The sequence below is a fragment of the Acipenser ruthenus genome, chromosome 20 (assembly GCF_902713425.1).
Source record: "Acipenser ruthenus chromosome 20, fAciRut3.2 maternal haplotype, whole genome shotgun sequence".
Taxonomy (NCBI): Eukaryota; Metazoa; Chordata; class Actinopteri; order Acipenseriformes; family Acipenseridae; genus Acipenser; species Acipenser ruthenus.
The window spans coordinates 9,100,907-9,119,861 of NC_081208.1; the positions used below are offsets into that span (position 1 = coordinate 9,100,907).

The 18,955-nt window shown below is 38.8% G+C and overlaps 1 protein-coding gene across 1 annotated transcript in view; it reads right to left on the reverse strand.

The window, feature by feature from the left end:
* Positions 1 to 18,955, reverse strand: part of LOC117432354 (ephrin type-A receptor 8) — a 153,056-nt gene that overhangs the window by 104,138 nt on the left and 29,963 nt on the right. Inside the window, exon 2 of the mRNA XM_058993450.1 lies at positions 16,929 to 16,993. Coding sequence (XP_058849433.1) covers positions 16,929 to 16,993 — 65 coding nt within the window. The remainder of the gene's footprint in view (positions 1 to 16,928; positions 16,994 to 18,955) is intronic.

The window sequence follows — 18,955 nt, forward strand, 5'->3', positions numbered from 1 at the left end:
TTGAACAGTATTAGTGGCCTTGCAATCGCCTCTCCTGAGATGTACCGCGCGGGGCTTGAGATGAAGATGCAAAGCCAGTTCATGTCTTGTTAACTTACTGCAGCTAAGTATCTTTTTAGGGATAATCATATTTGATGGGCTCGCAGTGCTCTCTATTCATCATGAACAACACTGTATTACAGGAATAACAGGTTTAGATAGAGACACATGTGATAGTAAACATGTATTTTAATACATCTGTTTGCAGAACATGCTTTCAGAGAGTGTTGCACTTCCTTGGTCATTTCAGTTGAAAGGTAAAAACTCTTCACACCCCTTCAAAGGCTTCTTTCCTGTTAAGCAACCAGCTGACTGACATGCTTTGCAGCCAGTAACATGCTTTCATCCAAAAGACACTGCTGGGGTGACATGACCTAGGAAATGCAAGTGCATCAGATCTTCTGAGCATGGCAACTTTGAATTTCTTTAACATAAGGTAGTACCAGATATCATGCTTTAAAATGAAAATGCACGTTTGTGTAACACGTTTTTCTCTCAAAACTGCACATTTGTAGTTAATGGAAGCGCGAAACGTGTATGATTCATGGAAAGATTTTACAATAAGGCAGGCGTTTACAAGTGTGTTTTAGATTCATTGTTTATGGAGCCACATTTGAATGTATTGTGGGGTTAAAGATTTCACACTCTATGCTAATGACTCCTCTGGTGTAAAATTGTAAAATGATTTTGGAGACAAACAGTGCAATTAGCATGTTCAGTATTTCACATCAAACAGTTAGAAAATCATTGAAATGGGTTTTAGTGTCCCTCTACATGAGGTGTGCTTTGCTAAAGCCCTTCTTTAATTAAATAAGATTTCTGCAGGTTCAGTATTCATAGTGGATCGTTTCAAAGCTTAGTGGGCTTCACACAAGATGAGCTTGTCCGTTCATACCTGTAATAAGAGAACTGTTGATATGTTCACAATTATTCAGAGCCATACCCTTACAAATCCTGTATGAATATATATAAATGTCATGCTTTATTTTAAGCTTTATTTTGTGGACCCTTTCTGAAGCTCAATTGGATACCTGAGTGGCATGCTGATATTTGACTTTTTCAGCTTGCTTTTTTATTAGTTTTAAAACAAGCTTGTAATATATTACTAACCATTACCAAAAAAAACACCAACATGTATTAATGTGTTTGTAAGCAGGTAGTTAATTATTAATAAACTAAAAAAGTTCTCCGTAAAATAAAGCATGGCCAAAAATCCTATCAAAATCAAAATTCAGGTCTCTGTGATCTGGCATGTTTTAAATCAGGACTCAGTGATCTGGCATGTTTTAAATCAGGACTCAGTGATCGGGTATGTTTTAAAAGATCTGACATGTTTTAAATCAGGACTCAGTGATCTGGCATGTTTTAAATCAGGACTCTGTCATCTGGCATGTTTTAAATCAGGACTCAGTGATCTGGCATGTTTTAAAAGATCTGGCATGTTTTAAACCAGGACTCAGTGATCTGGCATGTTTTAAAAGATCTGGCATGTTTTAAACCAGGACTCAGTGATCTGGCATGTTTTAAACCAGGACTTGTGATCTCACATGTTTTAAATCAGGACTCGTGATTGTCAGCCAGATAAATCACATCTATCAGTGCACTGCTGCTATAGGCACAGCTCATTGTATCTCTGCAATCACAGGCATACCGGAACTCACCTACTGTGTCAATGCTGACTCAAGGACACATCATTGTTAAAGGAACCCAAGCCTGCCTTGGACGAACACCAGGTAATGGTTGGTTCGAACAGGGATGAGTATCAGCCCAGTGCTAATGCCAAGGCTACAAACTCCTGTCAGGTAGGGCAGCTTCTCTACTCATTTGGATGTTTAAACTCTAATTACAAAGTGAGTGTAGCTCATTCCAATAATGACATGCTGTGCATTCTTATACCAGTACATATCAAATGTGCAGTTTTGAAAGAATCATTAATTTTTATTAAAAAATGATATCTGCTACTACACTGGGTTAAAGACAGTATTTGACCCAGAAGACACTGCTGAGGTGATCTAGGAAGTGCAAGTGTAGCAGATTTTCTGTGAATAAGGCATGGTAACTGAGAACTTGATTCAGTGTCAGATCTCATGTTTTAAAATGGAAATACATGTGTGCTATAACATCTGTTGAAATTGCACATCTGAGATCTAGCTGATGGAAGAGCACCATAGATATGATGTAGTTATTTTTTTCATAGGTATACTTTAATATAAGTTGATTTTATTATATAGAGTGTGTGGTTTGAGTGGATTAGAATCCATCCAGTATCACATCAAGGCTTGTTCAGTGTTTAGATTGTCTTGCTGTTCCATTTAATTGCTGCTATATCAAGAGCCAGCTCTTTCTGGCAAACCGCCAGTGCAGGGGAGCCAGTGTGTGTCATCAGTTTGTCAGAACAGTTTTTCAGCATGATCCCTGTGAGTTTTTGTATCAATCAAGGCGACACACAAAGGGCAAGTGAAAAAGCGAAAAAGCACCTGCACAACTCAAGAGTTTTTTTGTGGTTCCAAAAATCATTCATTCTCTGTAACATGTGTCACAATGTGCATCTGTTTTTGAAGCTTTATTAATTACGCCCTCAGAATAAAACCATTAGTAAAAAATACAATTATAACAGAAAATAACAAAGTGCAGCAAAGAGACGTGTGGTGTGCAAGGCCAGTTGTAATGCCAGGGGAGTGCAGGGTTGCTGGAAGTGTTATGGAGGTACAATGGTCAGGGTCTGTTTCTCCTCACTGTGCTACAGCAGCCCCTACTGGTCTGGCACTCCATGAGCTCAAAGCAGGCCTTTGTCTTCTAGGGCCCAATCGCTTGCTGACATCCGCTGTAGGGTTCCCGGGTGTAAAGAGGCTATTGGCTTGGTCGTGGGTTCGGAGGACAACCACTGACCTTCTGTTCTCCTGTTTTGGGGATTACTGTGGTCAGGGAACATATTCGGATATTCTACATTGAAGAAAAATGATGACCATAACAAACATCAACCGTATTTACAGAACAGTATAGAATAAGGAATGTCAACAAATAGTTCAATAACAGTTGGATAAGTGGTATTTAAGAGCTCATGGTAAAATATATTAAAATGATTGATTTACAGTACGTGGAAAAATTGAATGTGTTCTCAAGACACACCTAAAAATGCAATCGTGACTGTTGTGTTTGTATGGACTAGCTGCACATGCTTTACGTTACTTCACGACAGGTTTACGCGACAGTCAGTCAGTGTGTGTTTCTGAATGATGTTGTCCGAGACAGCGCGTTTGCTGTAGTGTTCTATCGAGCAGTGATTTAATTAAAAGACTTTGTTCAAGCAAAGTGTGTAGTGTTCTACATAACAGTGGCACACAGAGGGATGGATGTACAGACAGTTATCCCCACAACCATACACTCCCTATAACTTCGCTAAATGTTAACACCAAATTTAATAACTGGATAAGTGGGCTCTACTATACGCCTGTTGACAGGGATTTCATCCCCTGCGGGGATAAGAAAAGTCTGCTTTTCTCAGAACAGCAGGCTACTTTTTCATTCAGCTATTCAGTGTATCCTTGTTGTAGAACATAACAGCATAAGAGCCCTCAGAACTTTTATCATACTACACAAAACCTAAACTGTTAGCGCTGGTGTAGGACTAGAGATGGAAAACACTGTTCAAAGGTGGCTTTGGTTTTGGACTGTGGAAAGAAAGAAAGTCTAAGCCTGCATCCTCCTTGGTTGACATTGCTGGCATTGAACCTGGCCTTACGAAGAGTGCATTGCCAGCACATTGTTGTTGAAATCAGCTCCTTAATGAGCAAAAATAACCCCAGTATCAAAAACGTAATTCTAATTAGTCTCTACTGAGATGCAAGTACAGGAATGGCGATGCCCTGTTGCCACCAGCTCACCCTGTCCTTTCTGAAGTCAATTCTGAAGTGCAGTTAGATCAGGCAACATGACCCAGGGCAGAATTTGAGAGCTTTTGAAGCGTGTCATTAAAAAACACTTATTTTAAATACCTGTTCCTGTCTCCTCATTACAAACTAAAGTCAATCAACACCAGCAGCACCTCCTGCCACATGTCATTATTTCAGCAATTTATTAAGTATATTGTCAGCAGTTTACGCCCAAGGAGAAAAAACTATATCCATTTCTTTCATATTAATGATTGAGCCAGCAGAAGATAGGAAAGATATTTGCAGCATCTAAAGCCCAGTATCTTTATTTAGTTTTTGATGTGTCTTAATAAAGCAAAACCAAAATGATGTCACGCTTTCAAGATAAGGCCCCAAGTGGCAGTATATATGTACACATCATAATTAGAGACTGGTTAAATTTAGATAGGATCAGCAGCCTGGGAAGTGCTGTCAAAGCAAAAAAAAAATAACATAGAAGGTCTGCGGCTTTATTAAAGGAAAGATTGAATAGACAATATAGAAATATAGCTCTCGATGGAAAAGAAAGAGTTGCTCAAACAAAAAGGACAAGAGAATGTGATTTAAAAAAAATATATGTATTAAATATTAATACAAAATAAAAAAAATGAATGTAATTAACTAATCTTAAACTCCTCAGAAGTGAACTGAGTCAGGACAATGAGAACAGTCACCTCCCTAGCAGCCGGATAGGGTATTATTATTAGAGTATTACCTGATAACACACTGTGACAGAGAGGACCCTGTCGCTGGTTCTTGCGCGGATGCCTTTATGGAAGCAGCTGCGACGTGCAACAGGGAACGAGTTGCTAGGCAATCAATTGAGCCGGGAGACTCATCCAGTGCTGCGCTGCTTTGGAAGTCCTGATTGGCTAGGGGGCGTGCTCAGGGATCCTGCACACAGCTCAAAAAGCATCTGCGCCACAGCTCAAGGCTACTGCACAGCCATGGCTACACAGACAGGCACTGAGTTTACATTGAGGAGGAGCGCTTCCACGCCGCAGGATAACTACTGCGCAACCCTTCAACTGCAAGACGATGCCTATTAATGCGCTGCCCAGCCAGTACCGTCGGAAAGACCCGGGGCCGGTTGTACTAAAGGGATCCGGGCTCAGATCTTGATCTTGATCCTAGTTGTGTTGCACTTAACGGATCAGTTCTCAATCTGAGCTCAAATCTGAGCTCAAACCTGAACTTGCTTTTGAGCAGGATCAGAACTTGATCCCACTTTTGCAAAATGGAGGAACTAAATGTAATTTGTTTTATTCGAAACCATCAGACACGTATAGGTCGGATTTTTAAAGATAGGCAAAACCATCTTGAGGTTTTTGACGAGAAAGAGGTAAGAAGATGGTACAGATTAACACCGGGTACCATAATTAAATTAACAACCATGGTTGATCCGATAGTTGGGCCGACGACGGAGCACAGCCATGCCTTACCAACACTGTTAAAAGTCTGTTTAACGTTGATGTTTTTCGCAACGGGCAGCTATCAACAAATAGTCGGAGACATAATTGGGGTTGATAAATCAACCGCCAGTCGAGCGATACACTCCGTCTCCACTGCCATTATATCAAAGATGAATCAATTCATCCACTTTCCTTCAGCAAACTTGAACCATACAAAAGAGGATTTTTTCAAAAAAGCTCGTATGAGAAACTTTATTTAAATAAATGATCAAATAAATAATATAGCCATTTAATAACTTGACCACTCAATATAATATAATGTGAACACTCATACACATGCTACATAATACTGTGTATTGGTATAAGTACAGTACTTCCCAGCTCTTTTTCGTCTGCTTATGCTAACTTCTCATTGGGCTATTGTAGGCCTCTCATTTAGGATGAGGGCTGGTGATAGGTTGTAACCGGGGGCGTTGGGTTGGACCAGAGCCTATTTGGCCCTGGGTTGGACCTGTCCGGTAACCATGGTGATAGCATGCAGGCAGGATAACTTTAAAACCAGAGCAGAATGAACAGTCATGACAGACAAATACGAGTGTAGACTGTGCAGCAATTAACACTTAAACATTAACCACTGGTTTCACAGACCCTGATTAGCACTAATCTTGGACTATCTAATGTTAAATTACATAGGCTAGTCTAGGAGTAGTACTACCGGGGGTCTGTGAAACCAGCCCTTAGTATGTTATCTGTATATTTGTGGTTTTAATAATGATAATAATAATAATAATAATAATAATAATAATAATAAAGTATGCAATTGAGAAATGGAGTGCACAAAAGATTGTTTAAATAATAAACTCGTAAGCAATACAGGACAGTACAGATTTCATCAGATTTCTCTTTCATTAGGCTTTCCGGGTGTCATCGGAGCTGTTGACGGCACCCATATCCGTATTATTAACCTGTAAGGGATGAGCCAGTTTACGTGAACATCTTTTCATGACTACATCTTACGTTGTTCATAATAGGAAAACATATTAATTAAGTAGTATAATATATAAAACATATACGGTATATAGTATAGTATATAAAACAGTGACGCCGTTAAATAAATGTGATTATTAAATCTCTTTGATTTTACTTACTTAGAAGGGAACATTAGACCTCTTTTGGGTGACGGTGGGTATGGCTTAAGGCGAGACCTGTTAACCCCTTACCTTCACCCCCAAACACCTGCACAGGAGAGGTGGGTCAACACCTTACATTTAAAACTGTAGTTTAACACTGTAGTTTAATTCAATTAACCTACATATCGTATAGTAAAAGTGTAGGTTTTAAAAGATACATACATTACATTAAAACAATAAAAAGTGACCCTCATATACAGACGTGCTCAGATTTGTTGGTACCCTTACAGCTCATTGAAACAATGCTTCATTCCTCCTGAAAAGTGATGAAATTAAAAGCTATTTTATCATGTATACTTGCATGCCTTTGGTATGTCATAGAATAAAGCAAAGAAGCTGTGAAAAGAGATGAATTATTGCTTATTCTACAAAGATATTCTAAAATGGCCTGGACACATTTGTTGGTACCCCTTAGAAAAGATCATAAATAATTGGATTATAGTGATATTTCAAACTAATTAGTTTCTTTAATTAGTATCACACATGTCTCCAATCTTGTAATCAGTCATTCAGCCTATTTAAATGGAGAAAAGTAGTCACTGTGCTGTTTGGTATCATTGTGTGCACCACACTGAACATGGACCAGAGAAAGCAAAGGAGAGAGTTGTCTGAGGAGATCAGAAAGAAAATAATAGACAAGCATGGTAAAGGTAAAGGCTACAAGACCATCTCCAAGCAGCTTGATGTTCCTGTGACAACAGTTGCAAATATTATTAAGAAGTTTAAGGTCCATGGAACTGTAGCCAACCTCCCTGGGCGCGGCCGCAAGAGGAAAATCGACCCCAGATTGAACAGAAGGATAGTGCGAATGGTAGAAAAAGAACCAAGGATAACTGCCAAAGAGATACAAGCTGAACTCCAAGGTGAAAGTACGTCAGTTTCTGATCGCACCATCCGTCGCATTTTGAGCGAAAGTGGGCTCCATGGAAGAAGACCCAGGAGGACTCCACTTTTGAAAGAAAAACATTAAAAAGCCAGACTGGAATTTGCTAAAATGCATATTGACAAGCCACAATCCTTCTGGGAGAATGTCCTTTGGACAGATGAGTCAAAACTGGAGCTTTTTGGCAAGTCACATCAGCTCTATGTTCACAGACGAAAAAATGAAGCTTTCAAAGAAAAGAACACCATACCTACAGTGAAACATGGAGGAGGCTCGGTTATGTTTTGGGGCTGCTTTGCTGCGCCTGGCACAGGGTGCCTTGAATCTGTGCAGGGCACAATGAAATCTCAAGACTATCAAGGCATTCTGGAGCGAAACGTACTGCCCAGTGTCAGAAAGCTCTGTCTCAGTCGCAGGTCATGGGTCCTCCAACAGGATAATGACCCAAAACACACAGCTAAAAGCACCCAAGAATGGATAAGAACAAAACATTGGACTATTCTGAAGTGGCCTTCTATGAGTCCTGATCTGAATCCTATCGAACATCTATGGAAAGAGCTGAAACTTGCAGTCTGGAGAAGGCAGCCATCAAACCTGAGACAGCTGGAGCAGTTTGCTCAGGAAGAGTGGGCCAAACTACCTGTTAACAGGTGCAGAAGTGTCATTGAGAGCTACAGAAAACGTTTGATTGCAGTGATTGCCTCTAAAGGTTGTGCAACAAAATATTAGGTTAGCGGTCCCATCATTTTTGTCCATGCCATTTTCATTTGTTTTATTATTTACAATATTATGTTGAATAAAAAATGAAAAGCAAAGTCTGATTTCTATTAAATATGGAATAAACAATGGTGGATGCCAATTACTTTTGTCAGTTTCAAGTTATTTCAGAGAAAATTGTGCATTCTTTGTTTTTTGTGGAGGGGTACCAACAAATTTGAGCACGTCTGTATGTTTGGCGGAATACAGTGTAAAGGACTTATGTGCTTTTTAATAGGTACAACAAAGCCTACAGCAGAAGCAGGGTGAAAATTGAACAAACAATTGGTATTTTGGTTGTCTGCATGGGGAGATTAGGCTGGCCCCAGACAGAACTGCGAATGTGGTGCTAGTTAGTGTGTGCGGTGCTGCACAATATATGTATCGAGGCCAACGAACTAATTCCTCCGGAAGATAATGCACATGCAAATGAAGAAATCAATGAAATAAATGATCATTTACAAGCAGGACAAATTATGAGGAATTATATTGTGGAGAATTATTTTTCTTAAAAACAGAATAAACAGTTAAATTCTTATTGGTGAAGTTCACTGGTGAATTAACAGTTATCTTTCCAAATGTATTTATTTATTAACAACATCTGCATTGCAGAATTCAATAACATTCGTATTTATTTATTTATTTCAATAATTACATTGTATTATATGCACATAATTAATTTTCTTTCAGCTTTTTATTTATAGTTCTAATTTTTCAATTTCAAGTTCTAATTTCCTTTTTGTTAATATTAAAATGTCATCCTCTATTGTCTTCTTCTTTATTATCCTCTCTTTCAGAGTAATTTGTTCAGTCTGTTGTGTATCTATGAAATAAAATATATTTATATATTAACAGTACGGTTGTCATGTAATATATTTGGTTCTTATGGGAAAAAAAGGTTGTTCAATACATTGTTATATACTATTATCTCATTACAAACACATTCAAAATAGTTAGCTTTACCATCAGTGACAATGAAGACGTAGTCCTGTGCTAAAAAAAAAAAAAAGCACAATAATTTAAAAAATACATCCACATTAAATTAAGTGATTATTAACGATGGTGAATTACTTTAAGTACTGTATTCCCATGGCTTTCTGGCTGAGGAGGACCTCCCCCTGTCTGGCGAGCTGAAGCTAATTTCTCTTTTGCTACAAAAAAGTATTTAGTCTATTATAATTACTCTAAAATGCTAAACAACAAACAATATATTATTGAGTAAAAAATAATACTTACATCGCTGTTTTAAGATTTTTTTAATTTAGTTTTGATTTCCCCAAGAGTCCTGTTTTGTCCGAGGCTATTAAATTGAAAAAATAAAGAATAATGTTTTAAGAACATAAGAAAGTTTACAAACGAGAGGAGGCCATTCAGCCCATCTTGCTCGTTTGGTTGTTAGTAGCTTATTGATCCAAGAATCTCATCAAGCAGTTTCTTGAAGGATCCCAGGGTGTCAGCTTCAACAACATTACTGGGGAGTTGGTTCCAGACCCTCACAATTCTCTGTGTAAAAAAGTGCCTCCTATCTTCTGTTCTGAATGCCCCTTTATCTAATCTCCATTTGTGACCCCTGGTCCTTGTTTCTTTTTTCAGGTCAAAAAAGTCCCCTAGGTCGACATTGTCAATACCTTTTAGGATTTTGAAAGTTTGAATCAGATCGCCGCGTAGTCTTCTTTGTTCAAGACTGAATAGATTCAATTCTTTTAGCCTGTCTGCATACGACATGCTTTTTAAACCCGGGATAATTCTGGTTGCTCTTCTTTGCACTCTTTCTAGAGCAGCAATATCCTTTTTGTAACGAGGTGACCAGAACTGAACACAATATTCTAGGTGAGGTCTTACTAATGCATTGTAAAGTTTTAACATTACGTCCCTTGATTTAAATTCAACACTTTGATATATCCGAGCATCTTGTTGGCCTTTTTTATAGCTTCTCCACATTGTCTAGATGAAGACATTTCTGAGTCAACATAAACTCCTAGGTCTTTTTCATAGTTCCCTTCTTCAATTTCAGTATCTCCCATATGATATTTATAAAGCACATTTTTATTGCCTGCATGCAATACTTTACACTTTTCTCTATTAAATGTCATTTTCCATGTGCCTGCCCAGTTCTGAATGCTGTCTAGATCATTTTGAATGACCTTTGCTGCTGCAACAGTGTTTGCCACTCCTCCTATTTTTGTGTCGTCTGCAAATTTAACAAGTTTGCTTAATATACGAGAATCTAAATCATTAATGTAGATTAGGAATAGCAGGGGACTTAATACTGATCCCTGTGGTACACCACTGGTTACCTCGCTCCATTTTGAGGTTTCTCCTCTAATCAGTACTTTCTGTTTTCTACCTGTTAACCACTCCCTAATCCATGTGCATGCACTTCCTTGAATCCCTTTTGCGTTCAGTTTGAGAATTAATCTTTTATGCGGGACTTTGTCAAAAGCTTTCTGGAAATCTAAATAAACCATGTCGTATGCTTTCCAATTATCCATTGTCAATGTTGCATCCTCAAAAAAGTCAAGCAGGTTAGTTAGACACGATCTCCCTTTTCCTAAAACCATGCTGACTGTCTCCCAGGATATTGTTACCATATAGGTAATTTTCCATTTTAGATCTTATTATAGTTTCCATAAGTTTACATATAATAGAAGTCAGGCTTATTGGTCTGTAGTTACCTGGTTCGGTTTTGTCTCCCTTTCTATCTGGTATATAAAATCGTGAAATAAAATATGAGTGAAATTCGCTATTTATGCTTTGGTTAATTCGTTCATTTTTTATATATCCCAGTATTTATATACTAATTTTATATAATAACGTTACCCAATACATTTATATACTCCATATATACTGCATATATACTCCATATATGGGCAGCAGTGTGGAGTAGTGGTTAGGGCTCTGGACTCTTGACCAGAGGGTTGTGGGTTCAATCCCCAGTGGGGGACACTGCTGTTGTACCCTTGAGCAAGGTACTTTACCTAGATTGCTCCAGTAAAAACCCAATTGTATAAATGGGTAATTGTATGTAAAAATAATGTGATATCTATATAATATGAAATAATGTATAATGTGATATCTTGTAACAATTGTAAGTCGCCCTGGATAAGGGCGTCTGCTAAGAAATAAGAAATAAATAAATAAATATAAAATTAGACATTTACCTATCGACAGCTGTCAATATTTCCCCCCATGTTTTGTGTTTTACGTAAGTGGTTATATTTTGATTAATTCTACCAGTTATAATTTCTTCTTTTTCCCTATATGCTACAGCTAACGCCTCCTCCTCATGGGAAGTCCACCTTCTCGAGATTTTGTTTAGTCTGCTCACACGCAAAAAACACCGTCACTGTATAGTTACCTCCTTAGTTACCACAAGCGCTGCTTAAAAATCGGATCAAAAAATCGGATCAGTGGAGCCTGATCCTGATCCTTTTAGTACAACGCCTTTTCAAGATCCGGCTCCAGTGAGCGCGGATCGAATCCTGTTTTTTGATCTCGTTAGTACAACCGACCCCCGGAGTCATGGGGAGGCCAGGACTTTGGGAACAACAGCAGTAGGTTAGTTGGGGATGTAGATCCCAACCAGTATAGATAGGGTTTCGTAGTGTAGTAGGCTCCTGGAGCGAGATGTCTCTTTTAGTGGGGCTAGCGCTTAGCGTGTGTGGTAAACTTTTATTTTTTAGGTTTGTTTTCTTTTCTTTATTAAACCCGGCGCTAGGATTACCCTAGTGTCGGGCCTGTGTTGTTATTAAATCTGCACGCCTTTGTGCCATGTAAACACCCACTGCTCTGTGTCTTACTCATTATTATTCGGTGACATCCCACGCAGGTAACATCCCCCCTGTTACACACACATACAAGCAATGGCCCTCCCTTTATTAAAGGTTTAACACAATATATTTCCAGTTTTCCCGTGCTTTTTAATATGCTTTACCGTACCTCTCTGGGCTTCACCGTGCTTACCTATGCTTTATCATGCTTTCACTGTGCTTTATTACATTTTATAAGTGAAACTCCAGATTTTCCTGTCCTTGTAGAACTTCAAAATATAGGCCCAGATATTCGAAGCGATGTGCAAAATTTGAGCCTCGCAAAAAATAGTGCTTTTGCACAAAAATGTATATTTTCCAACACAGCACAAAACAGTTGTGAGAAGTTGGAAAATAGCAGTTTTTTGCTCAATTCGCATATGTGTTTGTGCCTCGCAAAACCACCTGCGCATTCATTACCAATATAGCAGAAATGCACAAGAGCTAAGCGTGAATGCGCAGAATTGGAATACTCCTCAGATGAGTCTACACTCAAATGTAACCTGCACATGGAATGCAGAATCAAAGCTCAACACACATCGGTAGCACTGGCACCCCCGAACTTGCATGCCCACCTCCACAAATATATAAATAAGCTACTAAATGGAGAAATGAAACCATGGACCACAGGATAGTGAAGGCTATTTAACATATAACTTAAATAAAAATATATTGTAGCTACTTGCTAACTGGATGAAGGAGACAGACAAAATATATCTGTAGCATCAAGGTCCACTCTATGCAGCTTTATATGCATACAAGTCTGTACTTCATTTGTAATAATTCGATTTAAACAATGTTATGAATTTCTGCATTGTTGCATCAGATCTTAAATTTGAATCATTTTTCTTCCTCCTCATAAATCTAAGTCATTTGGAATGTGCCCTTCATTTTGATCTTCTGATTTTTTGCTGGTTGGTTTGTACAGCTGTTCTGAGGTGTAGTCGTGAGCCTTTTGTGTTTGTAATTTACACACGGCACAGCGTGCAGTCTTATTATCTTATAGGGGTCGTGCCACATCTAGAAATAATAAGGCTATAAACTCCTGGAGTTTACAGACATAACGTTTACTATCAATTATAATCTATTTTAGGAAGGAAAGAATAAGCATTAACCTAGAAAATGTGGAAAAGCGTTGTGCTTTGCATGAAAGCATGCACTCTGTAATTACTGACCTTTAAATTCCATGTCATCCCATATATATTAACTGAATGCGTTATATCCTGCAGGTTAGTAGTCAGCAGATGTTGATTTATTTTTAAATATCAGATTTTTTTTTTTTTAGTTGCTATAAATCACTATGCCACATTAAGACCACAGTAGCTATGGCAAACAGCTGCGTCAACTTGCATGTTGCTTCTTTTTTTTTTTTAACAATTATTTGTATTTAGTTTCCAATTTTTTCCCCAATTTTGGAATGTCCAATTATTATATAACCTGGCTCACCGGTGCAACCCCCGCACTAACTCAGGAGAGAGACTCGCACTTGCACTTGCACTCGCGTGCTCCGTCAGCCGTCCACTTTTTTTTTTGCTCTGTAAGCCCGCCGTGCAGCCATCTTCAGAACTTACACGTCGGAGGACCACGCAGTTCTGAATTGCGTACAGGCTGGACTGCAGGCACCCAGTCAGCCACAGGGGTCGTTGGTGTGCAGTGAGCCAAGGACTCCCCAGCCAACCTAACCCCTACACTGCCCGGGTAGCGCTTGGCCAATTGTGCACCGCCCCCTGGGAACTCCTGTCCACGGTCGGCAGTGGCATAGCTTAGATTCGAACCGGCGATCTCCAAGCTATAGGGCGCATCCTGCACTCCGGGCGCCCCTTTGCATTTTGCTTCTTGTTATTTTTGTTTTATTTGTATTTTTTCACAAAAAGAAAACGTATACCATATACACTATGTCGATTCATAATTCACGCAACATTGTTTTTTTGCATTGTTTTCAATTCTACATCAGTCTGTCATCTGTTGGCCAAATGGAGTGTCACAGAGTGTTCCAAGTTTAGCTCCTACAGTGTGGTACAGTATATTAAAGTAACTGTAGCTAAAAAAAGTTCAGTACATTTTGTTATTTAGATCTTAAATGTGCAGTTTTGAAACAGAATATTGCACTCCCTGGTCATTTCACCTGGAGGGTAAACATGCCTCCAACCCTTGTCTGACTTCTTTCCTGTCAACAACCAATCAGTTGCTTCCCCTATTGACTGACATGCTTTCAACCAATAACGACACTGCTGGTGTGAAATGGTCCAGGAGGTAAAGCAGTAACAAACTTTAAAGGAGGCAAGGCAAGCAAACTGAGAACGCATTTTAGATGTCTGTTTTATAATGAAAACATATATTTGCTATAACATGTGTTAATTGCACAATTGAGACCTATGTAGCTAATGGAAGTACACAATGGGCAAGATTGATGGAATTATTTTGCAGCTACAATTACTGTAAGATGCACATTGATTGTGTGCATTTCACAGTCACTGGATGGGATCTCCGGATAGTTAGAGCAGAATAAGAAAGTATGTATGAGTTTAGAAGCCTTTAGCAGATCTGCGTTTATTAGATCTGAGGAGTAAAACAGAGCCTAGCAACTATATTGCAACTGCAAGAGAATTTGAGATTTCATTTGCCACTAGACAAAGCGGGTGGATCCTGATCTAAAACTGGGAACACCAGAGAAACAAAACAAGATGCATTCCATAGGCTATTGGTATAATGAGCACCAGTAACAATGGCAACAGAGAGGCTATTTTAAAGATATTGTTCTGAACATTACTTGTGTATTTTTCCTTTCTCTAAATGGCAAAGGTTGCTTGGTAAAGAGCTTTGATAAATATGGCATGTTATTCCAGCAGCAGCCCTGGGATTCTCTTCCTCCTAATGAGAAATGATGATTATTTCTTGCTTTTTAAAATCAGTCATGCTGTGCAATTTGTCATGTAATTGCTGTGTAATGAGTGGAAATTGTAATAGGTTGTGGATTTCTATGTGAAATTGTGCCAGTATGTTATAATACTTGTGTGTGTGTGTGAGTGCTTTGTTAATCATGTACATATTAGACTGTATACTATACACTGTATGTAACAGGTATTTTGAGAACACAGAAGCCTGCTTGAAAATACAGTACTTTGTGCCTTATAGACCAGCTATCATCAGCACTGAAAAACGACCCAAGACTTTCCAGCATGCTGATGTCTACACATTACATAAGGTATTTTGTTTCAGGGGTGCTTGAACAATTGCACTGTATTTTATGTCAGTGTAGTCCGGATCGGGAACTCTCTGAGTTACTTATCCACATGCATGGTATACAGTAAGATTGTAGCATGGATCACAATGCACTGAAAGCACTGGAATATCTACAAACGAAGCCTCTGCCCTCCTCAAGGTGCGTAGTGTTGTATACCACACGTCTGCGGTTGCCATTTATAACTAAATATGTATATCAATGTTTGAAAAACTAGTTGGGGATGGCCCTCTGTCCCTCACTGGTATTTTTCTGTGTGTGCCTGTGCGTATGTGAGGGCCTTTAGCTCTTTACCTTTCACATGCTTAAATTCCTGCCACAATACATGGGAATCACTGAGGAGCCTAGGCTTCTTATTACCCAATAAGCCTTTTTAATTGCTCAGCAGACTAAATTAACTATCACTTGTAGAAGATTAAATGCCTGATAGGACCGGTCTATTTTAACGATGAAAAAGTACACTTAATGTCATTACCACTACCAACATTATCTCCAGACACAAATTAAAACTGGACATCAGAACAATGGTCATGCATAGCATTTTAGAAATGAAAGCACTTCTGTAATGACAGTGTAATTAATGTCACGCAGTGTAAATGGGTTTGTACACTGACCTGCCTTTTGATGGAGTGGCTAGTTGGAAATCACTGTGAATCTATTTGAAGTTTTAATCAGATTAAACTGCACCAGTATTGGGCTACATGGGGGGGGGGGGGGGGGGGGCGCAGTGTTTCTCCCAACAGAACACACTTCAAGGTCATTTTCTAAAGTCTTGGAATATAATAGCAATGATTAATTAGTTCTGAACTGCAGATAACTCGGAGCTAAACATTCCAGTTCCTAAAATAAGCAATACTATGTATTAGAACTCGGAATGTTAGTCTCTTTGTACACTACACTCCAAAAGCTTGGTAAACTGCAAACCTTAGGTACATTTATAAACTAGCTGCATTTCTAAAGTCTTTATCTCTGTGATCCAGAAACCAAAGCCAAAGCAAAATAAGTGCTGCAACTACTCCAGTGTTTTACCACATATTGATCAAGCGCCATGACTTGGCCATCCAGCAGTCTCCCTGATTGAAGTGGATGGCATTGCTGCATACCTGTAGCTCCTACAGTCTCCGCACATACAGGACTTAGGTCCCTCTGTTGAGCACCACACCCATCTGTGTCGCTTTTCATCTTTTTTTTTCTTTGAGCGTATTTTCAACATGGAGATGCTGATATGAATATATTATCATGAACTAGAGAGGATAACCAATCTCATATTGCCTCAATACCAGACAGACAGGTAGAAAGACAGAAAGTGCCATGGGGGGGGACCCACTAACTAACTGAAGCATCAGTGGTGTATAAAAATATCAGTTTAAAAGCTATCTGTTTAAAACATTTTCTTGATTTTGAAACTGCTTCAACAAAGTGCTGCACGACAGGTTAATCCTGCAGGTTAATGCATTGAATTGTAACAATCTAAATGTTTAATAGGTATTTCCAATATCAGACCCTGTCTTGATGAATGGAAAGGAGGTATTGGCACTTCGTGTAAGTTTTGGTAAACTATTAAACAAAAAGATTGTCAACCTCTCCTCCATGTTGCTTTAGTATGGACCAGCAGGCCTGTTCCAAAGTGTTAAGACACAGCTGCTTTTCAGAATCTCTAAACCTTGAACAGGTGTCCAGTACTTACCCCATGTGCAGGATATGACAGCCAGCCCCACTCCCCCTGGATCGACGATGTATCTAAGAGATTCACTGCAAAACAGAAACACACGTTGAACATACAAAATCGTACATCCCAGAGCTACACTGTATGTAAATACATTTTAACTTATAGTACATTGCACATGGTGTGGTCACTTAAAATAACAGCATGCAAAGGATCTGAACCATGTGAGCGTAAGAAATATGAAAAACCAAGCAGACACGCTCCACAAAGAGCACTTCTTGGGAATGAAGTCATGGATGCGTCACAGGGAATTCCAAGCCTCTAAAACACTGCAGGGACTGCAGTTACTGTGTGTGCTTGCGTACAAGTACAAGGGTCTAGAGCAGGGGTGGCAAGAACTGGTCCTGGAGAGCCACAATCCTGCAGGTTTTCTGGGTATCTTTAAATCATCAAAGGCTAAAGACCTGGACACATGTTAGTGCTGACCAATTAAGAAAATCAGCTCAATGAAGTAATGGAGAACTCAGGTGGAATGGAAACCAGAAGACCCTGCGGCTCTCCAGGAGCAGGGTTGTCCAGCCCTGGTCTATAAGATGGGGATTTTGCCTACAAGTGCCACTCACACTATTTCTTTCCATGTGTATCGAATCTAGTGAGACTTTGCCCATTTCAAGGCCATTGTTCCTACTTTGTGATAAATGTTAAAAGACAATATTGTTTCAAAGAGGAGCTGACACTTAAAATGGACGTGGAGTAGGGAAAGCACGTTACAATGAGCAGAATTGCACAAGTAGGCCATAAACATAGGATTCGATACACATGGGGAAGATATGAATGTTGCAACAGACAAGTTCATTTCTGCAAATATACCCTATGGCAGTTCAATTAAAGGGGAACAACTTTCATAGTAAATATTTCATTTTTGGTCATTACTTGAAGGCAAAATTATCATCTTATAGGACCCTTGTCCTTCGTTGAAAAAAACAATTTTTGAACCCTGTAAAATAGCTAATTTATATGTGTTAACCGGTACTCTATGTGCTAAACAGAAAATAAAATAATGTAACTTTATAAACACATGACTGTAAAGACCAGCACTTGGATAACATTTGAATTATAACACCACTATCCATCCTTACAGCAACAGTAACAAATCACACAATAAACCTGACCTGTCAGGAAGGTTTTACATGTTCGTGTTGGCATTAAATAATTGCACTTAGTTCTTATAGTTTTTGTTATTAGGTACTTTTTATAAGCTGCTATAAAGATAGCAAGGCCACGATTAAAATGTAATTCTTGTGTTGTTTTGGAAAATAATATACTTAACCTAATAATAAAAAGATATTGATTTAATTTGGTAATAATGTTAAAGGGAGAAAATTGACTTACAGTATATTAATATCATAAAGACTATTATCTGCACCTGGGAAATAAGTCATTAAAATAAAGTTGCGGACTGAATCAAAAACCTCAAAACTGCTGTTGATGCAAAGAAAATCCTCCAGTACTAATAAGAGCCGGCAAGAGCAATCATCTTTCTATCAAAGCAATAAGATCATTTACAGAGAAACTGATTATGACAGCTTATTTTTGAAAATATAAATCATACTTGAGAGTGCAGGGCAATGCCATATACAGTGCTCCCATGTTATAAGGCAGTTTGCACTTGTGTTCTTGTTATAAGGCAGTATGGTTGTGCACTTGTGTTCTTGTTATAAAGCAGTGTGGTCGTGCACTTGTGTTCTTGTTAAAGGCAGTATGGTTGTGTGCTTGTGTTCTTGTTTTAAGGCAGTATGGTTGTGTGCTTGTGTTCTTGTTATAAGGCAGTATGGTCGTGCGCTTGTGTTCTTGTTATAAGGCAGTATGGTCGTGCGCTTGTGTTCTTGTTAAAGGCAGTGTGGTCGTGCACTTGTGTTCTTGTTATAAGGCAGTGTGGTCGTGCACTTGTGTTCTTGTTATAAGGCAGTATGGTCGTGCACTTGTGTTCTTGTCATAAGGCAGTATGGTCGTGGGCTTGTGTTCTTGTTAAAGGCAGTATGGTCGTG